The 18,860-nt window shown below is 42.7% G+C and overlaps 2 protein-coding genes across 5 annotated transcripts in view; one reads left to right on the top strand and one right to left on the bottom strand.

Moving 5' to 3' along the window:
- The window catches only part of LOC120065345 (ubiquitin carboxyl-terminal hydrolase 48-like), a 20,780-nt gene extending 11,490 nt beyond the window's left edge, over positions 1-9,290 (bottom strand). The window contains exons 1-12 of one of the 3 annotated variants that reach the window (XM_039016267.1): positions 9,272-9,290; positions 8,555-8,689; positions 8,011-8,131; positions 7,645-7,786; positions 4,671-4,798; positions 4,380-4,504; positions 3,610-3,718; positions 2,406-2,539; positions 2,139-2,221; positions 1,761-1,943; positions 1,289-1,426; positions 778-927 (exon numbers count right to left, since the gene is read on the bottom strand). In XM_039016267.1, the coding sequence (XP_038872195.1) occupies positions 778-927; positions 1,289-1,426; positions 1,761-1,943; positions 2,139-2,221; positions 2,406-2,539; positions 3,610-3,718; positions 4,380-4,504; positions 4,671-4,798; positions 7,645-7,786; positions 8,011-8,131; positions 8,555-8,689; positions 9,272-9,285 (1,462 nt within the window). In that variant the 5' untranslated portion in view covers positions 9,286-9,290. The other 2 variants (XM_039016268.1, XM_039016269.1) reach the window with 2 other exon arrangements.
- On the top strand, positions 1,012-18,860 carry ldlrad2 (low density lipoprotein receptor class A domain containing 2). Of its 2 annotated transcripts, none has more exons than XM_039016271.1 (6): positions 1,012-1,486; positions 14,538-14,680; positions 14,965-15,295; positions 15,467-15,625; positions 16,022-16,159; positions 18,183-18,860. In XM_039016271.1, the coding sequence occupies exons 1-6, from the start codon at positions 1,474-1,476 to the stop codon at positions 18,482-18,484; spliced, it is 1,086 nt and encodes a 361-aa protein (XP_038872199.1). In that variant the 5' UTR covers positions 1,012-1,473; the 3' UTR covers positions 18,485-18,860. The 2 variants fall into 2 exon arrangements, with proteins under 2 accessions (XP_038872199.1, XP_038872198.1); XM_039016270.1 differs by having other exon boundaries at positions 16,019-16,159.

Here is an 18,860-nt window from a genome sequence, read left to right as displayed (position 1 = left end):
ACAGTTAAACCACGGGATTCTATGTTTCTAGTATATTTTCTGTGTATAAAGTGACGCGGGAGGGCAAAAAGCATCTAACGACGCACTTAGCTGTTCTACGAGTGATCTGAGGCAGGCGTTAAATTACGAGCGTTTTCAAGTGCAACGTTAATAACGAGTGTTTAGGGAAACTGGGAGATTTAACAAGGCTCCTATGAAGGTTCTAACAATGAACTTATTAGCCTTAAGATGCTTTTGGGAAACAGGGCCCTGAACAGTACAGATGGTTACAGTGTTTTCATAAGATTGTTGGACAAATTTAAAAGCTCTTTGTATCCATAGAGCCAGATTTTTCCTGTAGTCACTCATTTAGAATGCCTGCAGCAGTAACAGTACTTAAAGCTTTGTGTTGTGCATAAGTGTTAAACTTCAAGAACATTGATGAGACTAGGCCTACTTAAACATATGGAGCATAAATAGCTGTATGTTACAGTGACTTGTGTTTAAGGGGAAAATGCTATTAAAACATTCGGATGTAGATCATTTTGTGTTTCCGTCCCTTACAAATCAAAACATAGTATGCTTGTAACTCAATGCACTGCTTTTTAAAATGGAAAAATCATTTAGGGCCAAATTTGAGCACATTCAAAAACTGCAATAACTATTGCAATCAACTCGATTAATTATTTTAATCGTTTAACAGCCCTAGTTATAATGCATTATACAACATCATGAACAAATAACTACTTTCATATTGCAATATTGTGATAGCTGGGGTAAGGGGATGTTTTTACCGACCGTCTTCCGCAGGTAAAAGCTCGTAGAGTTCCTTCACCTCTTCGTGCTTGGCCTTGCCCTTGTCGACGCTCTGCTTGCGCATGTCGGCCATCTCCAGGCACCACTCCTCAAACTTCCTGTTGTCTCGGTCCACCAGCCTCTGCAGAAAGCCTGGCACAGATAGAGGGCTCCCACTGATATTACAGCTACCGTTGCTGGGTTCAAAGGTCATACAAACAACATTCTAACCACGTCACCTCTGCAGCAACGGGTAGTGTACCACGCATATCTAGCTGACTTTAGTTGCAGGGAATATACAACTATACAAGTCTTACGGGGGAATAGCTTTAACCGCCTACACATTTCTTCTTACCTATTTTTCCCTGGGGTGGTAACTTTGGTTAATCATTTTAATAAAGTATGTCAAAGGGCTGTACACACTGGAGCTATCTAGCTAGCTCAGTTCTTACCTTGTACATAATGTATTGAACTACAGTCATCACCAGGTGCAGTCCATTAGTTAGATCCTCACCTGGCACGTCAACGTTGGTCTCCATGGGGTCAGTGTCCTCCTCTCTATGGCACTTGTACACCAGCATGTAGGCGTTCCTGGAGCAGTGGTATCCTTTACTGCACTTGGGCTTACGGGTCTGGGACTTCACCGTCTCGGCTGGAGAAAGATCAGAACAGTAGCAGAGAACAGGTATAAGAGAAGCCATGTTGAAGAGTGGTAAGTTCCTTTATTCTTCCTGTATGGTTTTTATTTTATCTCCTACATTTGTTGTTTTACTGTAAAGTATTACGATTTTAGATGCACTTTAAATAAATATTGATTTATTAAGGGAGTGGGTGTGAGAATTTTACCACCAAACAACAGTCAGTTTTTAACCAAGCTGTATTACAAAACAATACAGCTACAATTCAGGGAAGTGAAGGGGAGGAGAGGGAAGAAGAGGTTAAGGGGGCACAAGTGGACTAATGCAGAAAGGAGCAGGGAGGCTCACCGATGTCCTCCTCGATGCCCAGTTGTAGCTTCTTGCCCTCCATCTTCTCAATCTCCTCGTCGTTGAACTTGTACCAGTCGCTGGTGCGGGCGTCTCGCACGTGTGCAATGTAGTGACCAGAGTAAGCGCTGACCCCGCGGTGGATCAGGACCGCACTCAGCTCGTACACACACGTCTCATCTTCTGGGGACGCCACCCAAAGAGACCCAAAACAAACAGCATGGATTATGTGTATCTGTATGTCATAATGCATAGTAAAGGGGCAGCTTTTATCATACCATTGTCACAGAACTTCGGTCATGTATCTTTATCATTAAATATTCGGCCACATGTATAGAATGAGGACAGTGTATTGAGCCATTGCAAGGCTGGCGATACCTTTTCCCTCCAGAAATGGGCCCATGTCCAGCTGCTCTGGAAAACTGATGAAGGTGTTGAGCTTCTTCTTGTGACCCGTTTGTCTGGGAATCAGAAGACAGACAACATTCAGCAACAGTACTGCGTTAGAGTGTTGCATTGACCCTTAGTGATACTGCATATGGCCACTACTAGTGAAGGTATGTACGTTTTGAGTTGTGGGCTGAGGGATGGTAGACTAGAGACCCTTATACAAAACGACAGACTGAATGAATGAATCAAACTGACCTGTCGAAGACAAAACGCATGAGCTGCAGGTTTAGTACGCGTGGGAGGCTGTGCAGTTTGATGCGTCGAGTGGCGTTCTGTTTGCTCTGGCAGCTCTCACAGAAGTAGCGGTTGTCACCGTCCAGCTTCTCCTCCTGCAGGGAGAGATCACAGGGTCAACACTAGGTCAAACATTATTATGTTTTTACTCTAAACTGTTCAACCCAACTACTCACAAATGTTATTTTAAAACTCAGTCAGTCTGTTACATCACAATTAATTACTTAGGGGAAATAACCCTGATGTCATACTGCATTAATACCTTGGGGAACCGATGTCATAATGCATTAATACCTTGGGAAACCAATGTCATAATGCATTAATACCTTGGGAAACCAATGTCATAATGCATTAATACCTTGGGAAACCAATGTCATAATGCATTAATACCTTGGGGAACCGATGTCATAATGCATTAATACCTTGGGAAACCGATGTCATAACGCATTAATACCTTGGGAAACCAATGTCATAACGCATTAATACCTTGGGGAACCAATGTCATAACGCATTAATACCTTGGGGAACCAATGTCATAACGCATTAATACCTTGGGGAACCAATGTCATAATGCATTAATACCTTGGGAAACCAATGTCATAATGCATTAATACCTTGGGAAACCAATGTCATAATGCATTAATACCTTGGGAAACCAATGTCATAATGCATTAATACCTTGGGAAACCAATGTCATAATGCATTAATACCTTGGGAAACCAATGTCATAATGCATTAATACCTTGGGAAACCAATGTCATAATGCATTAATACCTTGGGAAACCGATGTCATAATGCATTAATACCTTGGGGAACCGATGTCATAATGCATTAATACCTTGGGGAACCGATGTCATAATGCATTAATACCTTGGGAAACCAATGTCATAATGCATTAATACCTTGGGAAACCAATGTCATAATGCATTAATACCTTGGGAAACCAATGTCATAATGCATTAATACCTTGGGAAACCGATGTCATAATGCATTAATACCTTGGGGAACCGATGTCATAACGCATGATTACCTTTTGAACTTGATGTGTCGTCAAAATGCATTAGTTAAACTAATGAACTATATGCTGTCATAATGTATAATCGCCTTAAAGAACATGATGCATCATCATCTTCATGACTAATGTGATGTCAGAATGCAAGGTTACCTTGAGAAACTCTGTGACACATTCTGTAAGGTTCTTGTGGCCCTGGATGTTGAGCTCCAGTTCGTAGTATCGGGACGGCAGGGGAGAAGCGCGGCCACACTGGTTACACCTGTCATAAACCCACAGACTAAGACACTCAGAGTCTGCATCTGTTATTGCCGTTTCTAAGGAAGTTTGAAAAGGTGTTGTGTAGAAGTCTGGGTTGAGTTAAGGTGACTAAAACCTAGGTACTAGTTGAAGAAACGTTTTTGATCCTGATCCAAAATCATAAATGGCAAAAGCGTGGCCCGGATAAAAGCATAACCTTTGCAGCCACAAAGCCAAACCTCTAGTAAAAGTCCCTAGTGTCCAACCTGACATGAACAGTCCAATTAACAGCCCAGTTCCATCTGTCTTTATGATGTTAATAAAAGACTAAAAATCCTGTTGCATTTCTGACTGGCACCACCACTGATGTCAAAGCACAAAATAGGCAAAACGCTTGACTTTATAAAACCAAACCATAAAGCAAAAAAGGACATTTCTCATGGCAACCTGAAGATTCTAAATTCTATCGAATAAAACTACCACTGGGTTGTTAGAAAAATATATTTTTTATTTATTTAACTAGGCAAGTCAGTTAAGAACAGATTCTTATTTACAAAGACGGCCTACACTGGCCAAACCCGGACTAGCACTGAGACGCAGTGCCTTAGACCGCTGCATCACTCGGGAGCCCAATGTTACTTAAGTCTGATTAAAGTTGATGGGTGAATGTAGTGCTGGCTTACACAGTGACGTAAGAAATCTGTCCACAGAATTGCAGCTGAATGACATTCTGCAGGTTTGGGTTCTTCTGTTTGGATAATGTGTCCTCCAATAGCGAAAGGAAGAGCTTGGAGAACTCTTGAGCGTCCTGAATGTGAAAGGCAAGAGAGAGAAATAGAGATGAGTAAAATTAAAAGTTTACATTTTAATTGTATTCTTATTTTTCTTCCTATACCCACTATAAAAAATAACTAAGCTTCTCCAAAACATTATTAACTCTTCAGACTTTCCTGAGCATGTAAAAAGATGACTACCTGCTGTTGTCCTGTGTCCAGCCCTAGCGCCTTGACCAGCCCCGAGGGGTCAATGTACCTTCTGTTGCTGTTCTGAAGCAGTGCAAACAGGTACTGCAGGTGTTCACATATGCTGCGAGGCTCGTAGTCTGAGAAAGGGAAAATGGTGTGAGGACTTCAATTTGGGTTTACCTTTTCAAGATGATTCATTAGATACATGGGCGCCGATACAATACAGGAACAATACGTTTTAGTTTGAAACAATTCTGTACGATCCAGTTTGATTATAGGAACAAATTGATGTGATTTGGTTCGATGCACTAACATTTGTTGCATAAACACATTCATTTTCCATTCTAAATAAAAATCTGTTGCTGATGAACTGGGCCTCTCTGAGCAGCATCTGTGAGCTGACTTTGGTGTGTGTGTGTAAATTATGTATATGGTGGATGTAGGCACCTGAGCTGAGCCATAAGGGAAACTGGGCAACCTTTCGATTACTGGCCCAACGCTCTAACCACTAGGCTACCTGCCGTCCCTACAAATTCAGCCACCCCACTATCAGTTGGGGGGGCAATGTTTGCTTTTTGTCCCCCCCCTTGTCATTTCTGTGTTAGAGCTAGTAATGTATCAATATCTACCTGTAAAAAAATTGCTATGGCATAGCCAATGAAAATAAGAAATGATCAACTTCACCCTGTATATCAAATTACTCTCTCATATTTGATATATAACACACACACGTTCAAAAGTTTGGGGTCACTTAGAAATGTCCTTGTTTTCCATGAAAACATACATGAAGTGAGTTGCAAAATGAATAGGAAATATAGTCAAGACGTTGACAAGGTTATAAATAATGATTTTTAATTGAAATAATAATTGTGTCCTTCAAACTTTGTTTTTGTCAAAGAATCCTCCATTTGCAGCAATTACAGCCTTGCAGACCTTTGGCATTCTAGTTGTCAATTTGTTGAGGTGATCTGAAGAGATTTCACCCCATGCTTCCTGAAGCACCTCACACAAATTGGATTGGCTTGATGGGCACTTCTTACGTACCATACGGTCAAGCTGCTCCCACAATAGCTCAATAAGGTTGAGATCCGGTGACTGTGCTGGCCACTCCATTATACACAGAATACTAGCTGATTGCTTCTTCCCTAAATAGTTCTTGCATAGTTTGGAGCTGTGCTTTGGGTCATTGTCCTGTTGTACGAGGAAATTGGCTCCAATTAAGCTCCATCCACAGGGTATGGCATGGCGTTGCAAAATGGAGTGATAGCCTTCCTTCTTCAAGATCCCTTTCACCCTGTACAAATCTCCCACTTTACCACCACCAAAGCACCCCCAGATCATCACATTGCCTCCACCGTGCTTGACAGATGGCGTCAAGCACTCCTCCAGCAATGTTCTTCTTTGTGATCCGAATACCTCAAACTTAGATGCGTCTGTCCATAACACTTTTTCCCCCAATCTTCCTCTGTCCAGTGTCTGTGTTCTTTTGCCCATCTTAATATTTTATTGGTCAGTCTGAGATATGGCGTTTTCTTTGCAACTCTGCCTAAAGACCAGCATCCCGGAGTCGCCTCTTCACTGTTGACGTTGAGACTGGTGTCTTGCGGGTACTATTTAATACAACTGCCAGTTGAGGACTTATGAGGCAGCTGTTTCTCAAACTAGACACTCTAATGTACTTGTCCTCTTGCTCAGTTGTGCACTGTGGCCTCCCACTCCTCTTTATATTCTGGCTGGTTTGCGCCGTTCTGTGAAGGGAGTAGTACACAGCGTTGTACGAGATCTTCAGTTTGTCAATTTCTCACCTTCCATTTCTCGGAACAAGAATGACGAGTTTCAGAAGAAAGTTCTTTGTTTCTGGCCATTTTGAGCCTGTAATCAAACCCACAAATGCTGATGCTCCAGATACTCAACTAGTCTAAAGAAGGCCAGTTTTATTGCTTCTTTAAATCAGAACAACAGTTTTCTGCTCTGCTAACATAATTGCAAAAGGGTTTTCTAATGATCAATAGCCTTTTAAAATTATAAACTTGGATTAGCTAACACAACGTGCCATTGGAACACAGGAGTGATGGTTGCTGATAATGGGCCTCTGTAAGCTTATGTAGATATTCCTTCTTTTTTTTTTTTATAAAAAAAATTATAAAGCCGTTTCCAACTACAATAGTCATTTACAACATTCACAATGTCTACACTGTATTTCTGATCAATTTGATGTTATTTTAAAATGGACAAAAAAATATGCTGTTCTTTCAAAAACAAGGACATTCCTAAGTGACCCCAAACTTTTGAACGGTAGTGTGTGTATGTATATATATATATTTATTGTTTCAAGTAAAACTACCAAAACCATTGCTGATGGTGAACCTGAACAACCGATCAGCATGTATAACCAGATGAGTTGTGTCTCCGGCAGTAGCTTAGGCTACTTTTATTCAGGTAAAACACCATTTGCAGCACATTTGACAAAATGGCACACATAGATCAGGAATTGACCTACTTCTCGTTGGTCAGCGTGAGAAGCTGCGCACACCGCAGTTTCACTAGGCTACTGATATTGCCTGGGGTTGTTCGGTATGCAATATTAAATCAATGACTGTCAACCCAATAGTCATTATTTGGGGGGTGCTTATATTTCTCCTTTTATTTTTTATTATTTTACATGTGCCAACTCCCCTAGCCTTGCTCAAGGGCACAGTTTACCTTGTCGACTCCGGTATTTGAACCAGCAACCTTTTAGTTACTGGGCCAACAATCTAATCTTGAGGCTACCTGCCGCCAATTACATGCTTAGTTAGACACTGAAGGACAGGCTGTAGTTGTCACAAAAGATTTGGGTTTTTTGAAGGTTGAGAGAAAGTAATCCGTTTGGGCTCCCAAGGGCCGATGCACTTATATTTTAAACATATGAACCGTGGACCGATGCGTATCGGTAAATTGTTACATCCCTACAATCTGGGCCCATCTCCAAGGGCTAGCACACCTGAGTCCATGTTGTGCTCCTCTGCCCGGGCATTCTGACACAGGTACAGGGTCCTGCGCAGCTCCAGGTTGTGGAACCACACCTGCAGGAAGGTGTTGACGTAACACGTGGCGCCCAGGTTCGTCAGACCCACAAACGTGTTCTGAGAGAGGGGGAGGGTGAGAAAGAGAGGGGATAGAGAAAGGCGGGAGGGGGGAGTGGGAGTGAGAGAGATGGACAAGTTCATCCAGTGTTTTCAAATCAGTGCAGATGAAAGGCAGACAATTTAACTTGAAGTGGACCCAAGTCATGTGGATTTAATAACAGGCAGGAGCACGTCCAGGTGTAAATCTGTGTTCATGATGAATGTTGTGGATGTAGGCCTACCTTGTCCCGGCGCTCTGAATTTGGATCATCAATGTTGTGGAAGCTGTTTTCGTTGATCTCTCCCAACCAGGCATGTTCTCCAATACCGACAAGACAATTTGGGTTCCCTTTACAATTTCTCCTTTATAAGCAAAGTCAGGGGGAGAGATGTCAATATCCTAACAACAATCTCTTTCACACATTTTTTAAGCAAATAGAGACAGTTGCTTCAGGCATTGAAACTTGAGAATAACATCAAGCATTAGGAAGCAGATGCCGTTCTGTAATGTGAATATCAAAATACTAGAAGATAGAAAATGAGTCATGAAAAGTGTTTCACCCATCTTTCCATAGCTGATATCTCATATTGGTGACTGCACATGACATTCAGCTGAGTGACTAGCTAGCTACATGATAATCAAATTGCAGACAAAATAAGATAGTTATGCAACACAACTCACTCTTAGCGATCTGGCAACATTATAACAGTGAATATGACATAAACGACAAGTTAAGTATGGGAATTGAAGAAATTAGAAATTGTTAACTATGTGTGCCCATTTACCTGCATGCTCCCCTCTTGCACCGCGGTACACAGATTCGGTAAGCTATCTCAATATGTTCCCGGTGTATGTCCTCCGGTCTCACCGACTCGACCCAGCGCCAGGCTGCTTTCTGAAGCTGTACGCGAGGCGCCATTCTGTAAGAAAAACAGAGCTTACCATGGGTACCCTGACAAAGAGGTGCCGAGGATGCTCCGGCCTAGTTTAACTTGCCCTGTTAGCACAGCTAACTTAGTCACTCAACGTCGTTAGTTAGCCAGCTGGCTAAATATAGCTAGCTATAGTAGTCGGCTGTAGAAAAACGCCCCCAAAATAATACAATGTTAAGCACAGCAAGCAACCAGTTCAAATGAAATAGTTTAATTACATCAACTAAACGTCCTAACATAACACTATAATCAAATCAGCTGATGCTCGTAGCTAGCTAGCTACCAACCATCGTGCTAGCTACTAGCTAGCTTGTCAGATATTTCCCACTGCAAAGAACTGCGTAGCTAACTAGCTACCCATCATCAGGTCTTGCTAACGTTAGCAGATTTTTTTTAGGATTAAATGTACATTCGAACCTTTCGTGCGTGTATCACAAACTTCTGATTTTGCAGCTGCATATATTTTCATATTTTATTCACAGTTTGTTTTAGATTTAGCGCCCTTGCGTCAGTTTTTAAATAAATATTTCATCCTTCAGTTTCAAACTTGTGAAAGGCGCAAGTACTTACGCATGACGTGCCATTGTTGTCTACGTAGCTACGTCCCTTTCAAAGAACAGGCGGTTGGTGGAGCAAATCGTGTGATCATCCGGTCTGTATCTAGTAATGGGAAACTCTTTTCACGCCACTTCAATATCGAAGTGACATTTTCGTAGAGGGTTAGGATATCTTACGCAGCAGGTTAGGATAGTTAACCTAGCAGGTTAGCAAAATGATTGTGTGTAACCTTTATTTAACTAGGCAAGTCAGTTAAGAACCCATTCTTATTCTTATTTACAATGACGTCCTATGGTTAGGGCTAGGGTTAGCGAAAATGCTCTCCTAACATGCTAAGATAATCACTTTATATCAAAGTGGCGTTAAAAGAGTGTGTGCCATCTAGTTCCGAGTCTTTGGGCGGCAGCTGGTGGTTTATCACGGCAACTGGTTTGATACATTCACCTCTGAAGGTAAATAATGTACTTACATTCAGTAAACTTGCTCTGATTTGTCATCCTGAAGTTTTCAGAGATAAAATGTACCATAGTTGTGTTTGATAAAAAATGTTTTATATTCAAATGTAGGAACTGGGTTCTACAGTTTGAACCCCTGCTGTCTCTGGCTCCACACCCAGCCATCTAGATGTGTGAAAGTCAGTGTATAAGCTAATGAGCCATCATGTATGGCATTCCTGGAAGTATGTAAACTTACATTTTGTATTACCATATCACGTGTGTATGTAATCTATAGTTATGTACTTTAAAATGTATCAATTGACCAATTTGGCACATTTGGGCAGACTTATTACAGTATTGCAGTGCTTCACTTGATCAATCTGAAACTTTGCGCACACACTGCTGCCATCTAGTGGCCAAAATCTAAATTACGCCTAAACTGCAATATTATATTATGGCCTTTCTCTTGCATTTCAAAGATAAAAAATGAAAACATATGTTTTTTTGTTTTGTATTATATTTTACCAGATCTAATGTGTTATTCTCCTACATTAATTTCACATTTCCACAAACTTCAAAGTGTTTCCTTTCAAATGGTATCAAGAATATGCATATCCTTGCTTCAGGTCTTGAGCTAGTTAGATTTGGGTAGGTCATTTTAGGCTAAAATGGGAAAAAAGGTTTTGATCCTTAATAGGTTTACCGGGGCTGAAGCCCCTGTGCCCAGGCCCAAGAGGAAGCAAAAAAACAACAACTGCCAACCACAGGAGGTCTCAGGAGCCTGCTCTCAATGAGTGTAGACAGCCTGCTGCTGCTCTGCTAATCATCAGATGGGGGAAGGAGAGGAGGTAGTGGGCCCATGTGGTTAACTGATTAATATATGATTTTAAATTAGTTGCATAATAAATAAATAAATGTGAATGGTCAATTGTGTGAGTCAGGGGCTGGGCCCAAGAGGCCAACATTTTTAAATACGTTATTTTTTTTATTTTTTTTAATCCAACCACAGGAGCCCGTTCTCTGTTCAAAATACACAAGAGAGCATCATTTAGCCAAGATGATCAATAGTTTATAAAAAAAAACTGTGGATTAAGTTTTATCACAAGCACATACTTTTGTATATATAGTGTACTTGTATGTGGTGTATTAAATCAAGAACACAGCCATGCAATCTCAATAAACAAACATTGGCAGTAGAATGGCCTTACTGAAGAACTCAGTGACTTTCAATGTGGCACTGTCATAGGATGCCACCTTTCCAACAAGTCAGTTCGTAAAACTTCTGCCCTGCTAGAGCTGCCCCAGTCAACTGTAAGTGCTGTTATTTTGAAGTGGAAACGTCTAGGAGCAACAATGGCTCAGCCACGAAGTGGTAGACTACACAAGCTCACAGAACTGGACCGATGAGTGCTGAAGCGCGTGGCGCATAAAAAATTGTCTGTCCTCGGTTGCAACACTCACTACTGAGTTCCAAACTGCTTCTGGAAGCAACATCAGCACAATAACTGTTTGTCGGAAACTTCATGAAATGGGTTTCCATGGCCAAGCAGCCACACACAAGCCTAAGATCACCATGCACAATGCCAAGCGTCGGCTGGAGTGGTATAAAGCTCGCCGCTATTGGACTCTGGAGCAGTGGAAACTAGTTCTCTGGAGTGATGAGTCACACTTCACCATCTGGCAGTCCGACGGACAAATCTGATTTTGGCAGATGCCAGGAGAACGCTACCAGCCCGAATGCATACTGCCAACTGTAAAGTTTGGTGGAGGAGGAATAATGGTCTGGGGCTGTTTTTCATGGTTCGGGCTAGGCCCCTTAGTTCCAGTGAAGGGAAATATTAACGCTACAGCAGACAATTACATTCTAGATGATTCTGTGCTTCCAACTTTGTGGCAACAGTTTGGGGAAGGCCCTTTCCTGTTTTGGCATGACAATGCCCCCATGCACAGAGCAAGGTCCATACAGAAATGGTTTGTTGAGATCGGTGTGGAAGAACTGGCCTGCACAGAGCCCTGACCTCAACCCCATCGAACTCCTTTGGGATGTATTGGAACGGTGACTGTGAGCCAGGCCTAATCGCCCAACATCAGTTCCCGACCTAATGGAAGCAAGTTCCAATATCTAGTGGAAAGCCTTCTCAGAAGAGAGGAGGCTGTTATAGCAGCAAAAGGGGGACCAATCCATATTAATGCCCATGATTTTGGAATGAGATGTTCGACGAGCAGTTGTCCACATACTTTTGGTCATGTAGTGTTTCTGCCAACATAAAGTGTCTTAAAAGGGTGTTGGGCCACCACGAGCTGCCAGTACAGCTTCAATGCACCTTGGCATAGCTTCTACAAGTGGACCTAAACCATGCCAGAAACATGCACACCATAACATATAATATTTATCCCTCATTTAGTCAAGCCCCGGGGCCTATGATTTCTTAATCCGGCCCGACTCCACTGTTTCAGTAATTGCAAAAGCATGCAGCAGTTGTAGGCTAAAAGGAGTGATCGTGCACTGGGCACAGATGTCAGTTCAACATCTACTTTTGATTTACATTTGGTTGATTGGTCAACTAACGTGAATTCAGTGTGAAATCAACCAAAAATGTTACCATATCATTGGATTTAGGTTAAAAGTAGGGTGAAAAAAAGGAAATTCCTTTCCATTGATTACATTTTGCACATCCAATGAGTTCTCCACGTTGATTCAACATCATCACATTTATTTTTTGATTGAAATGATGTGGAAACAACGTTGATTCAAACAGTTTTTGCCCAATGGGAGGCTACAGTTCAGTGAGGATAGGCTACTAGACCTCTCTGGGATGCATCAAGTCAGAGACCTCACCGCTCATCCTTTGGAAACATCGCTTTGGGGGCGTTGTCATGGAAATCAAAGGACGTGTAGATGGATTTGACAAAGGGGGCTTCAAAGGAACAAAAGCCAGTATGATACTACTTCCAAAGGTGTCAGAAACATTAAAAGCGAATGTCCCTTGTATATCCCTCAAATGAAGACCCGTTTCTCTTGGCACACCGATAACCTAATCTCCACAAAGTGCATTTTGCAATATGGTTGCTTTCTGTGAAGAACATCATTTTAAACCGAATCAGACACACATGCAACACAGTTTTGCGGCTTGAGATATGCAGGCCTGAGTGACACGGAAAGTGCGCATCAGAGTGGAACACCATCCTTTGCGCTTGGGAGTAGGCTACCAAGATGGTCAACAAGGGGAATACACTTCAGAGCCTGTCAAAAGGGTTTGTTCTGCTCAGCATAATGACACTCAAGACCAATGCCATCGAGACGGGTAAGGAGATGGAAGCTCAATTGTAAGATGTATTCCGTCGCCATTTCAGCCACTTGTTTCCATTACGGTGACGCACTGCCTGGTGCGCATAATTTTGCCGATTTGTTGCTCCTGGCTTTCTCATTGCGCCACTGGGCTTTTGTCACTGAATAGAGTGTGTCTTTTTTGCGTCACTGTAATATATATTATATTCTTTACCAAATACCTGTTGATTTGAACTCTGCTTTCTAAAATAAATTGCCATTGAAACAGGCGCATACCGATGGATAAGAGAATAATGCATACAGGGGATGCCCATGGCGCCAGGGGTTAGGGCCGCAGCTGAACGGTCATTTGTGAATATTCTTAATTTGTGAAATAACAGTTTACACATGGGTTTGAATTATCTTTAATTCATGGAATATTTCTGGCTTTTTTGACAACCACCCTAAAATATTTTGTTCACTTATGTTGTATTCCACAGACATAGTCTACAGACTTTTGACATGTTTCTATGCTTTTATCATTATCAAACCGGATAATTGGGAAATAAACATTATTTTATTATTGATTTATTGAGTGAACAGAAAATAATCATTATAAAAATAATTTTCTTAAGACGTGCAATTTCAGCTCATTCTCTATGGACTTGATTTTGGGGGGAATAACAGAACTTTACCAGTTATAACGATAGTTCTATTTAATTCCGTGGTTATACCTTCACAAATGCAGAATTAGAATTTCAGTAATTGATTCAGTTACTTTAATATTGTCCCTAACCCTTCACCAAATTATTTAAGATAAATTACATATAATCCTTTAGGTCCAGCTTCGTTCAAAGCTCAAATAAATACATGTTAGCTTTCAGTCATTGACATTAGGATAACACATGGATGTAACGTTGGGGCAGCTGCCGTTTTCAGAGGTATTGCTCACTACTGTGTGTGAGCGTGCATGGGAGTGTGTCATCAGGAGTTGCCCCATGCCTTCTTACTTGTCTTTTCCCTACTGGACTACAGTAGTACCAGAGCTGTTTATTTTTCAACTGTAAAATCTTTTATTGGGGACTCACTGTTCTGCTGTTGTCCATGTTTTGGACAGTGCTTCTCTTGCGGGCATCGTGTTTACCTGGGAGGTATTGTGGGACGGATTGTTTCCCGCCAATAGAGCTCCTCACTCCCCTTCCTTGGAACATTCCAGGAGGTCAGCGCAGAAGGATCCAGGGGTTGCCTGGGGAAACAGAGCTAATAAAACCAGGAAGGGGTTGTAAATCTTCCCATTATATGGCTCACTGCCCAGAGTGGGTATCTGAAGCAGCAGTTCAGGTCCGGTTCTGGCTATTTGTTCCACCTAATCACCTGCAACGATCAGCTGTAGCCTACTCAGTTGTGTTTTATTTTATCTTAGTTTTTATTATTAATCTCATAATTTGATAAAGGTCAGTGACTCAATGGCACTTTGGAGAAACAGAGAAAGTAAATTATTTAAACATCACATCCTCACAAACAAGTAGTTTGTTCCTTCATGGTACTTCTACATCTGTTTGTTGTCCTCCAGTCAACGTGGTGGACTTCTGTGGCCAGAACATCCGGGGCAACGGGATGATTGTCAACTCACACCAGGAGTCCAAGAAGTACTACTTTGTCACCATGGGAACAGACTGCCACTTCACTATGCAGGCTGCCTCCCCCAAGGACAAGGTGCCCACCCCTAACCGCACCCAGCCCCCACCTCCCTTTTTGTGCTCCCTACACATGTATGCCCAATATCCCAAATCGACTCCTAGCCCTAGATCTTAGAGGATTGGATAAGTATATGCAATAAGATAATATTTCAACCTTGACTTCCCACACCTATCAAGTCCTTTCAGATCCAAGGGTTAGGGGCAAGGGGTCATTGAGTGATAATCCCAATATTTTACACATGATCTTCCTTGCAATGTCCGTCACCTAAACATGCCCCCCTTCCTTCTCTTCCCGTGAAGGTACAGTTCCACTTCCGCTTCTTCCTGGTCTACAGCCTGCTTCGTTTAGCACCCCAAAGTCCCACCTCCTTGTTCCCTGAGTCCCCCCGGGACCTCCGATTAGAGCCTTCGAATCCAGTGGTGGAGCCAAGGGACCCGTGTCATGCGGGGTCATACATTCAGTTCTATGATGGGCGGGACAAGAACTCGCCTCCAATTGGGCCACCGCTGTGTGGGAAGAGCCCACCCCGTCCGGTGCTGTCCACAGGGAATCACTTGACCCTGCGTCTGGTAACCCGCGGTACCCAGCCAAGAGTGGACTTTGTGGGGGACTTTACCTCCTTCAGACTGGGTGAGACATGACACGTGGATGTTTGCCACATATTCATTAGTTGTAGTTTTATAGTCGTCTGACGTCGGTGTTGAAGTCTAACTCATCATTACAATCCTAGCCAACTCATAAGCTGTAGTTTGTGCAGTTTGTAACCAATCAAATGTACCACCTTGCTCTATCCGTTTTCAGGTTTTAACCAATCCGCGTGCAGCGGCGAACCTTATTTCCCGTGTCGCAATGGGAAGTGTATCCCCATGAGTCTGGTGTGTGACGACAAGGGCATTGATAACTGTGGGGACGGGAGCGACCTAGAGGATCACCTGCCCTCAGGGTGCAAAGGTCACTTAGGTAAGACACCTGTGCAGCTACCTGTTCAACAAGCCTTTAAAGGTGTTCTATGTGGCCCCCAAACACTTTTCAGACTCAGTCTCACTAATGTTACACTATTCCACAGTTTATACACTATATTTTGGTTTATTGGTTAGGGCAGCAGTAGAGAGGAAAGATAGAGGAGTGTGCTGAAATAGCAGTAACCGGGTTCGAACCCATGCTGCAGCGGTATATGTGCACCAGAGGCAGCGGCTTAGATTGCTAGACCACCCTAGGCCACCCAATTGTATTATTCTACTGCTCTTATATCCTGTACAACTCTTTTCCATATTGTTACTGTAAATTGGAATGTGTTCTCAGTCACCTTACTTACTAAAGGGAAGGTAAATAACACCTGTGTCCTCTCCTCAGCAGGTCAGCTGGCTCCAGCCCAAGCCACTCCCCCAGCAGTGACCCCAACCCCTCCTGTCTTAAATCCGCCAACTTTTCCCATGTCCACCTATAGGAACTGTGGCACTCCAGACGGCGTACCCAATCACGACTCAGTGACAGGTGAGTGACAACTGTTACAGGTGATGCAGGTTATTGTTTTCCTCTTGACCATCTAGGAGGTTGTTTTTATAAAAGGATCCGTTCCCAACACCCTTAGCGGCATTGGAAGAAAGCGGATGTTTCTGGTTCTGGTTCTGGTTCTGGTTTTCAACCTAACTTCCGTTTCCCCTGAAAAACGGAAGTGGGGACTCTGTTCAGGTGTCTTTCTTTGCCTGCTACATTAGGTTAGTTCCCAAAGATTTAACCGGTTAAGTAAAGGTTAATAGAATAACAATCTCAACCAAAACTCAGTGTTTTACATGTAGTATATTTCACAGTGGCTTTTCTAAAAGATCCCTTATTTCTTAACTGCTGGGTAAGATACTTTTTGGGAGCATAAATCAGTGTAGGGGTATTGTACAGTATGTGTCTGTAAACTCTATTTGGGAACCTAATTCAAATGCAAAGCATATCTATGATAGGGGGCATAAAACTAATTGGGGTGCCAATAGGTATTTATTTAAACTTTAACGGTTGTAAACCAATAAAGTGTGATGGCTTCTCAGTGGCAAACCACCAGATATCCAATTCAACTGGCTAAGGGGAGAAAAATGTCTGTGGAATTTGCCAGTCGTGTTAACAGGACATGTGTGTGAATGGTATTTTTTCTGCCTAAATTAAGGGATGATTGGATCATCATTGAATACAAGTAAAAGTATTTTCTGTGATTTGGCAACAAAGCATTCTGATGTTTTTACTATTCAAATAAAATAAAATCAAGCTTTATTTATACAGCACATTTCAGGCATGGAATGCAACGCAATGTGCTTTACAGGAAGCAACGAATAAAAACAATGAAAATTAAAGCTAAAATATTTACTATACAAAGATACAAATCAAAAGAATGACACAAACTGAACAACTAAAAAGCACCCTGAAGAAAAGCAAAAGATGTGTTTCAAGATCTCTTTTAAATATGTCCACAGATTCAGCCCCCCCTCAGGTTCTCTATTCCAAAGGCTGCAGGTATAATAACTAAAGGCTGCCTCTCCATGCCTCTTGGTCCTAGGCTTTTGGATAGTTAAAAGGCCAGTGCCAGGGAACCTGAGGGACCTACTGGGTACATAACTTAAAAGCATGTTTGATGTGTATTGGGGTGCACAATTGTGGATTGATTTAAAAACCAATAGAAGAATCTTGAAATGAATTGCGTGGCAGTGAAAATCAATGCTATGTTGTTTTTTACCCCCTTTTTTCATGATATCCAATTGGTAGTTACGATCTTGTCTCATTGCTGCATTTCCCCAACGGACTTGGGAGAGGCAACGGTTGAGAGTCATGTGTCTTCCGAAACATGACCCATCAAGCCGTCCAACTGACGATCAATGTCAGCTTACAGGCGTCCGGCCCGCCACAAGGAGTCGCTAGAGCATGAGCCAAAGAAATCCCCCCGGCCAAATCCTCCCCTAACCCGGACAACGCTGAGCCCATTGTGCGCCGCCCCATGGGGCTCCCGGTCACGGCTGGCTGTGACACAGCCTGGGATCGAACCCAAGGCTGTAATGGCGCCTCAGCACTGCAATGCAGTGCCTTAGATCGCTGCACCCCACCCCCCTTTCTCTGAGTTACAGTATGTTCACCAAGGGTGACAAAAAAAACTCTTGACTGGATAAATAGGTCCTAAACCAATTTAGAACTGGACCAGAGAGGCCAACCCACCTCTCCAATCTGTCCAGAAGGACATCATGGTCAACAGTGTTGAATGCTGCACTTAAATCTAAGAGTACAGAGAGCTGTTTGGCATCTGTGTTGGCTCTTAGATAATTTACCACTTTAACTAAGGCTGTCTCTGTACTGTAGTGGGCCTGAAAACCAGATTAGATTTTTTCTCAACTACAGTTGGCACTTAAAAAATTATTTTGCTGTTTGAAAACACATTTCTCCAGAATTTTGCTTAAGAATGGAAGGTTGGAGATTGGCCAAAAATTGCACGCAGACCCCATTGCTAACTGTACTCTACTCTCACCCCTCCACACTCCCCCAGACTCTCCACCCTACCTGTCCCTGCTGGCGCTCTTCATCACCCTGGGTGTGATAGCTGGTTTTGTCCTGCTGTGTTGGTGCTGCTGGTCTCCAGGCTGGTTCCTCTGGAGGATCATTGTCTGCCACTTCCTACCCTGCTGTAACTCAGCCTGTGCCTTCTGCAAGCTCTGTGCCCGAAGCTGTTCCCAGAACAAGGAGCACCGACTGGCTAAGGTTTCACCACAAGGACAGGTCACAACCAACAATGCCGCCTTGGCCACCCTCACCACAGCCACGGCTAGCGCCACTACTGTCGCTGTGTAGGGGGTCGCTATATAGCGTAGGACTGTTATCGCTATGTAGGGTAACCACCATGATGGCTAACAGTGAGACAGATGGACTCATGGACATGATGACCCAGATTTCATGTTCTAGACTGATGGACTGAGATGAGACTCATCTTTTTGCTAGTTTACAAGAATGTCATGGAAGAAGGGGTACTGCAGGGTGTACGTTTGCATTTTCAGTGGAAATGAGACAGTGTCATTATCTTCTCCCCACATTTGGACAGTTCTTAAAATGGGGAGAGGCTTCACTTTTGAATGTTTCACTCACTGTATGATCCTTTTTTGTTGTTGCTTTAATAACCTGTTATGGCTGCAAGGGGCAGTATTGAGTAGCCAGTTAAATCGTGCCCATT

Source organism: Salvelinus namaycush, chromosome 20, assembly GCF_016432855.1.
Source record: "Salvelinus namaycush isolate Seneca chromosome 20, SaNama_1.0, whole genome shotgun sequence".
In the NCBI taxonomy this organism is placed as follows: domain Eukaryota; kingdom Metazoa; phylum Chordata; class Actinopteri; order Salmoniformes; family Salmonidae; genus Salvelinus; species Salvelinus namaycush.
The sequence above is the reverse complement of the archived record's forward strand: the minus strand, read 5'-3'. Positions and strand labels throughout refer to the sequence as shown.

What these genes read in the sequence shown, in the direction of transcription:
- ldlrad2 (XM_039016270.1), top strand. An exon ending in CTGCCTCCCCCAAGGACAAG is followed by an intron (nt 14,681 to 14,964) that starts GTGCCCACCCCT and finishes CTTCCCGTGAAG; the next exon opens with GTACAGTTCCACTTCCGCTT. An exon ending in CTTTACCTCCTTCAGACTGG is followed by an intron (nt 15,296 to 15,466) that starts GTGAGACATGAC and finishes ATCCGTTTTCAG; the next exon opens with GTTTTAACCAATCCGCGTGC.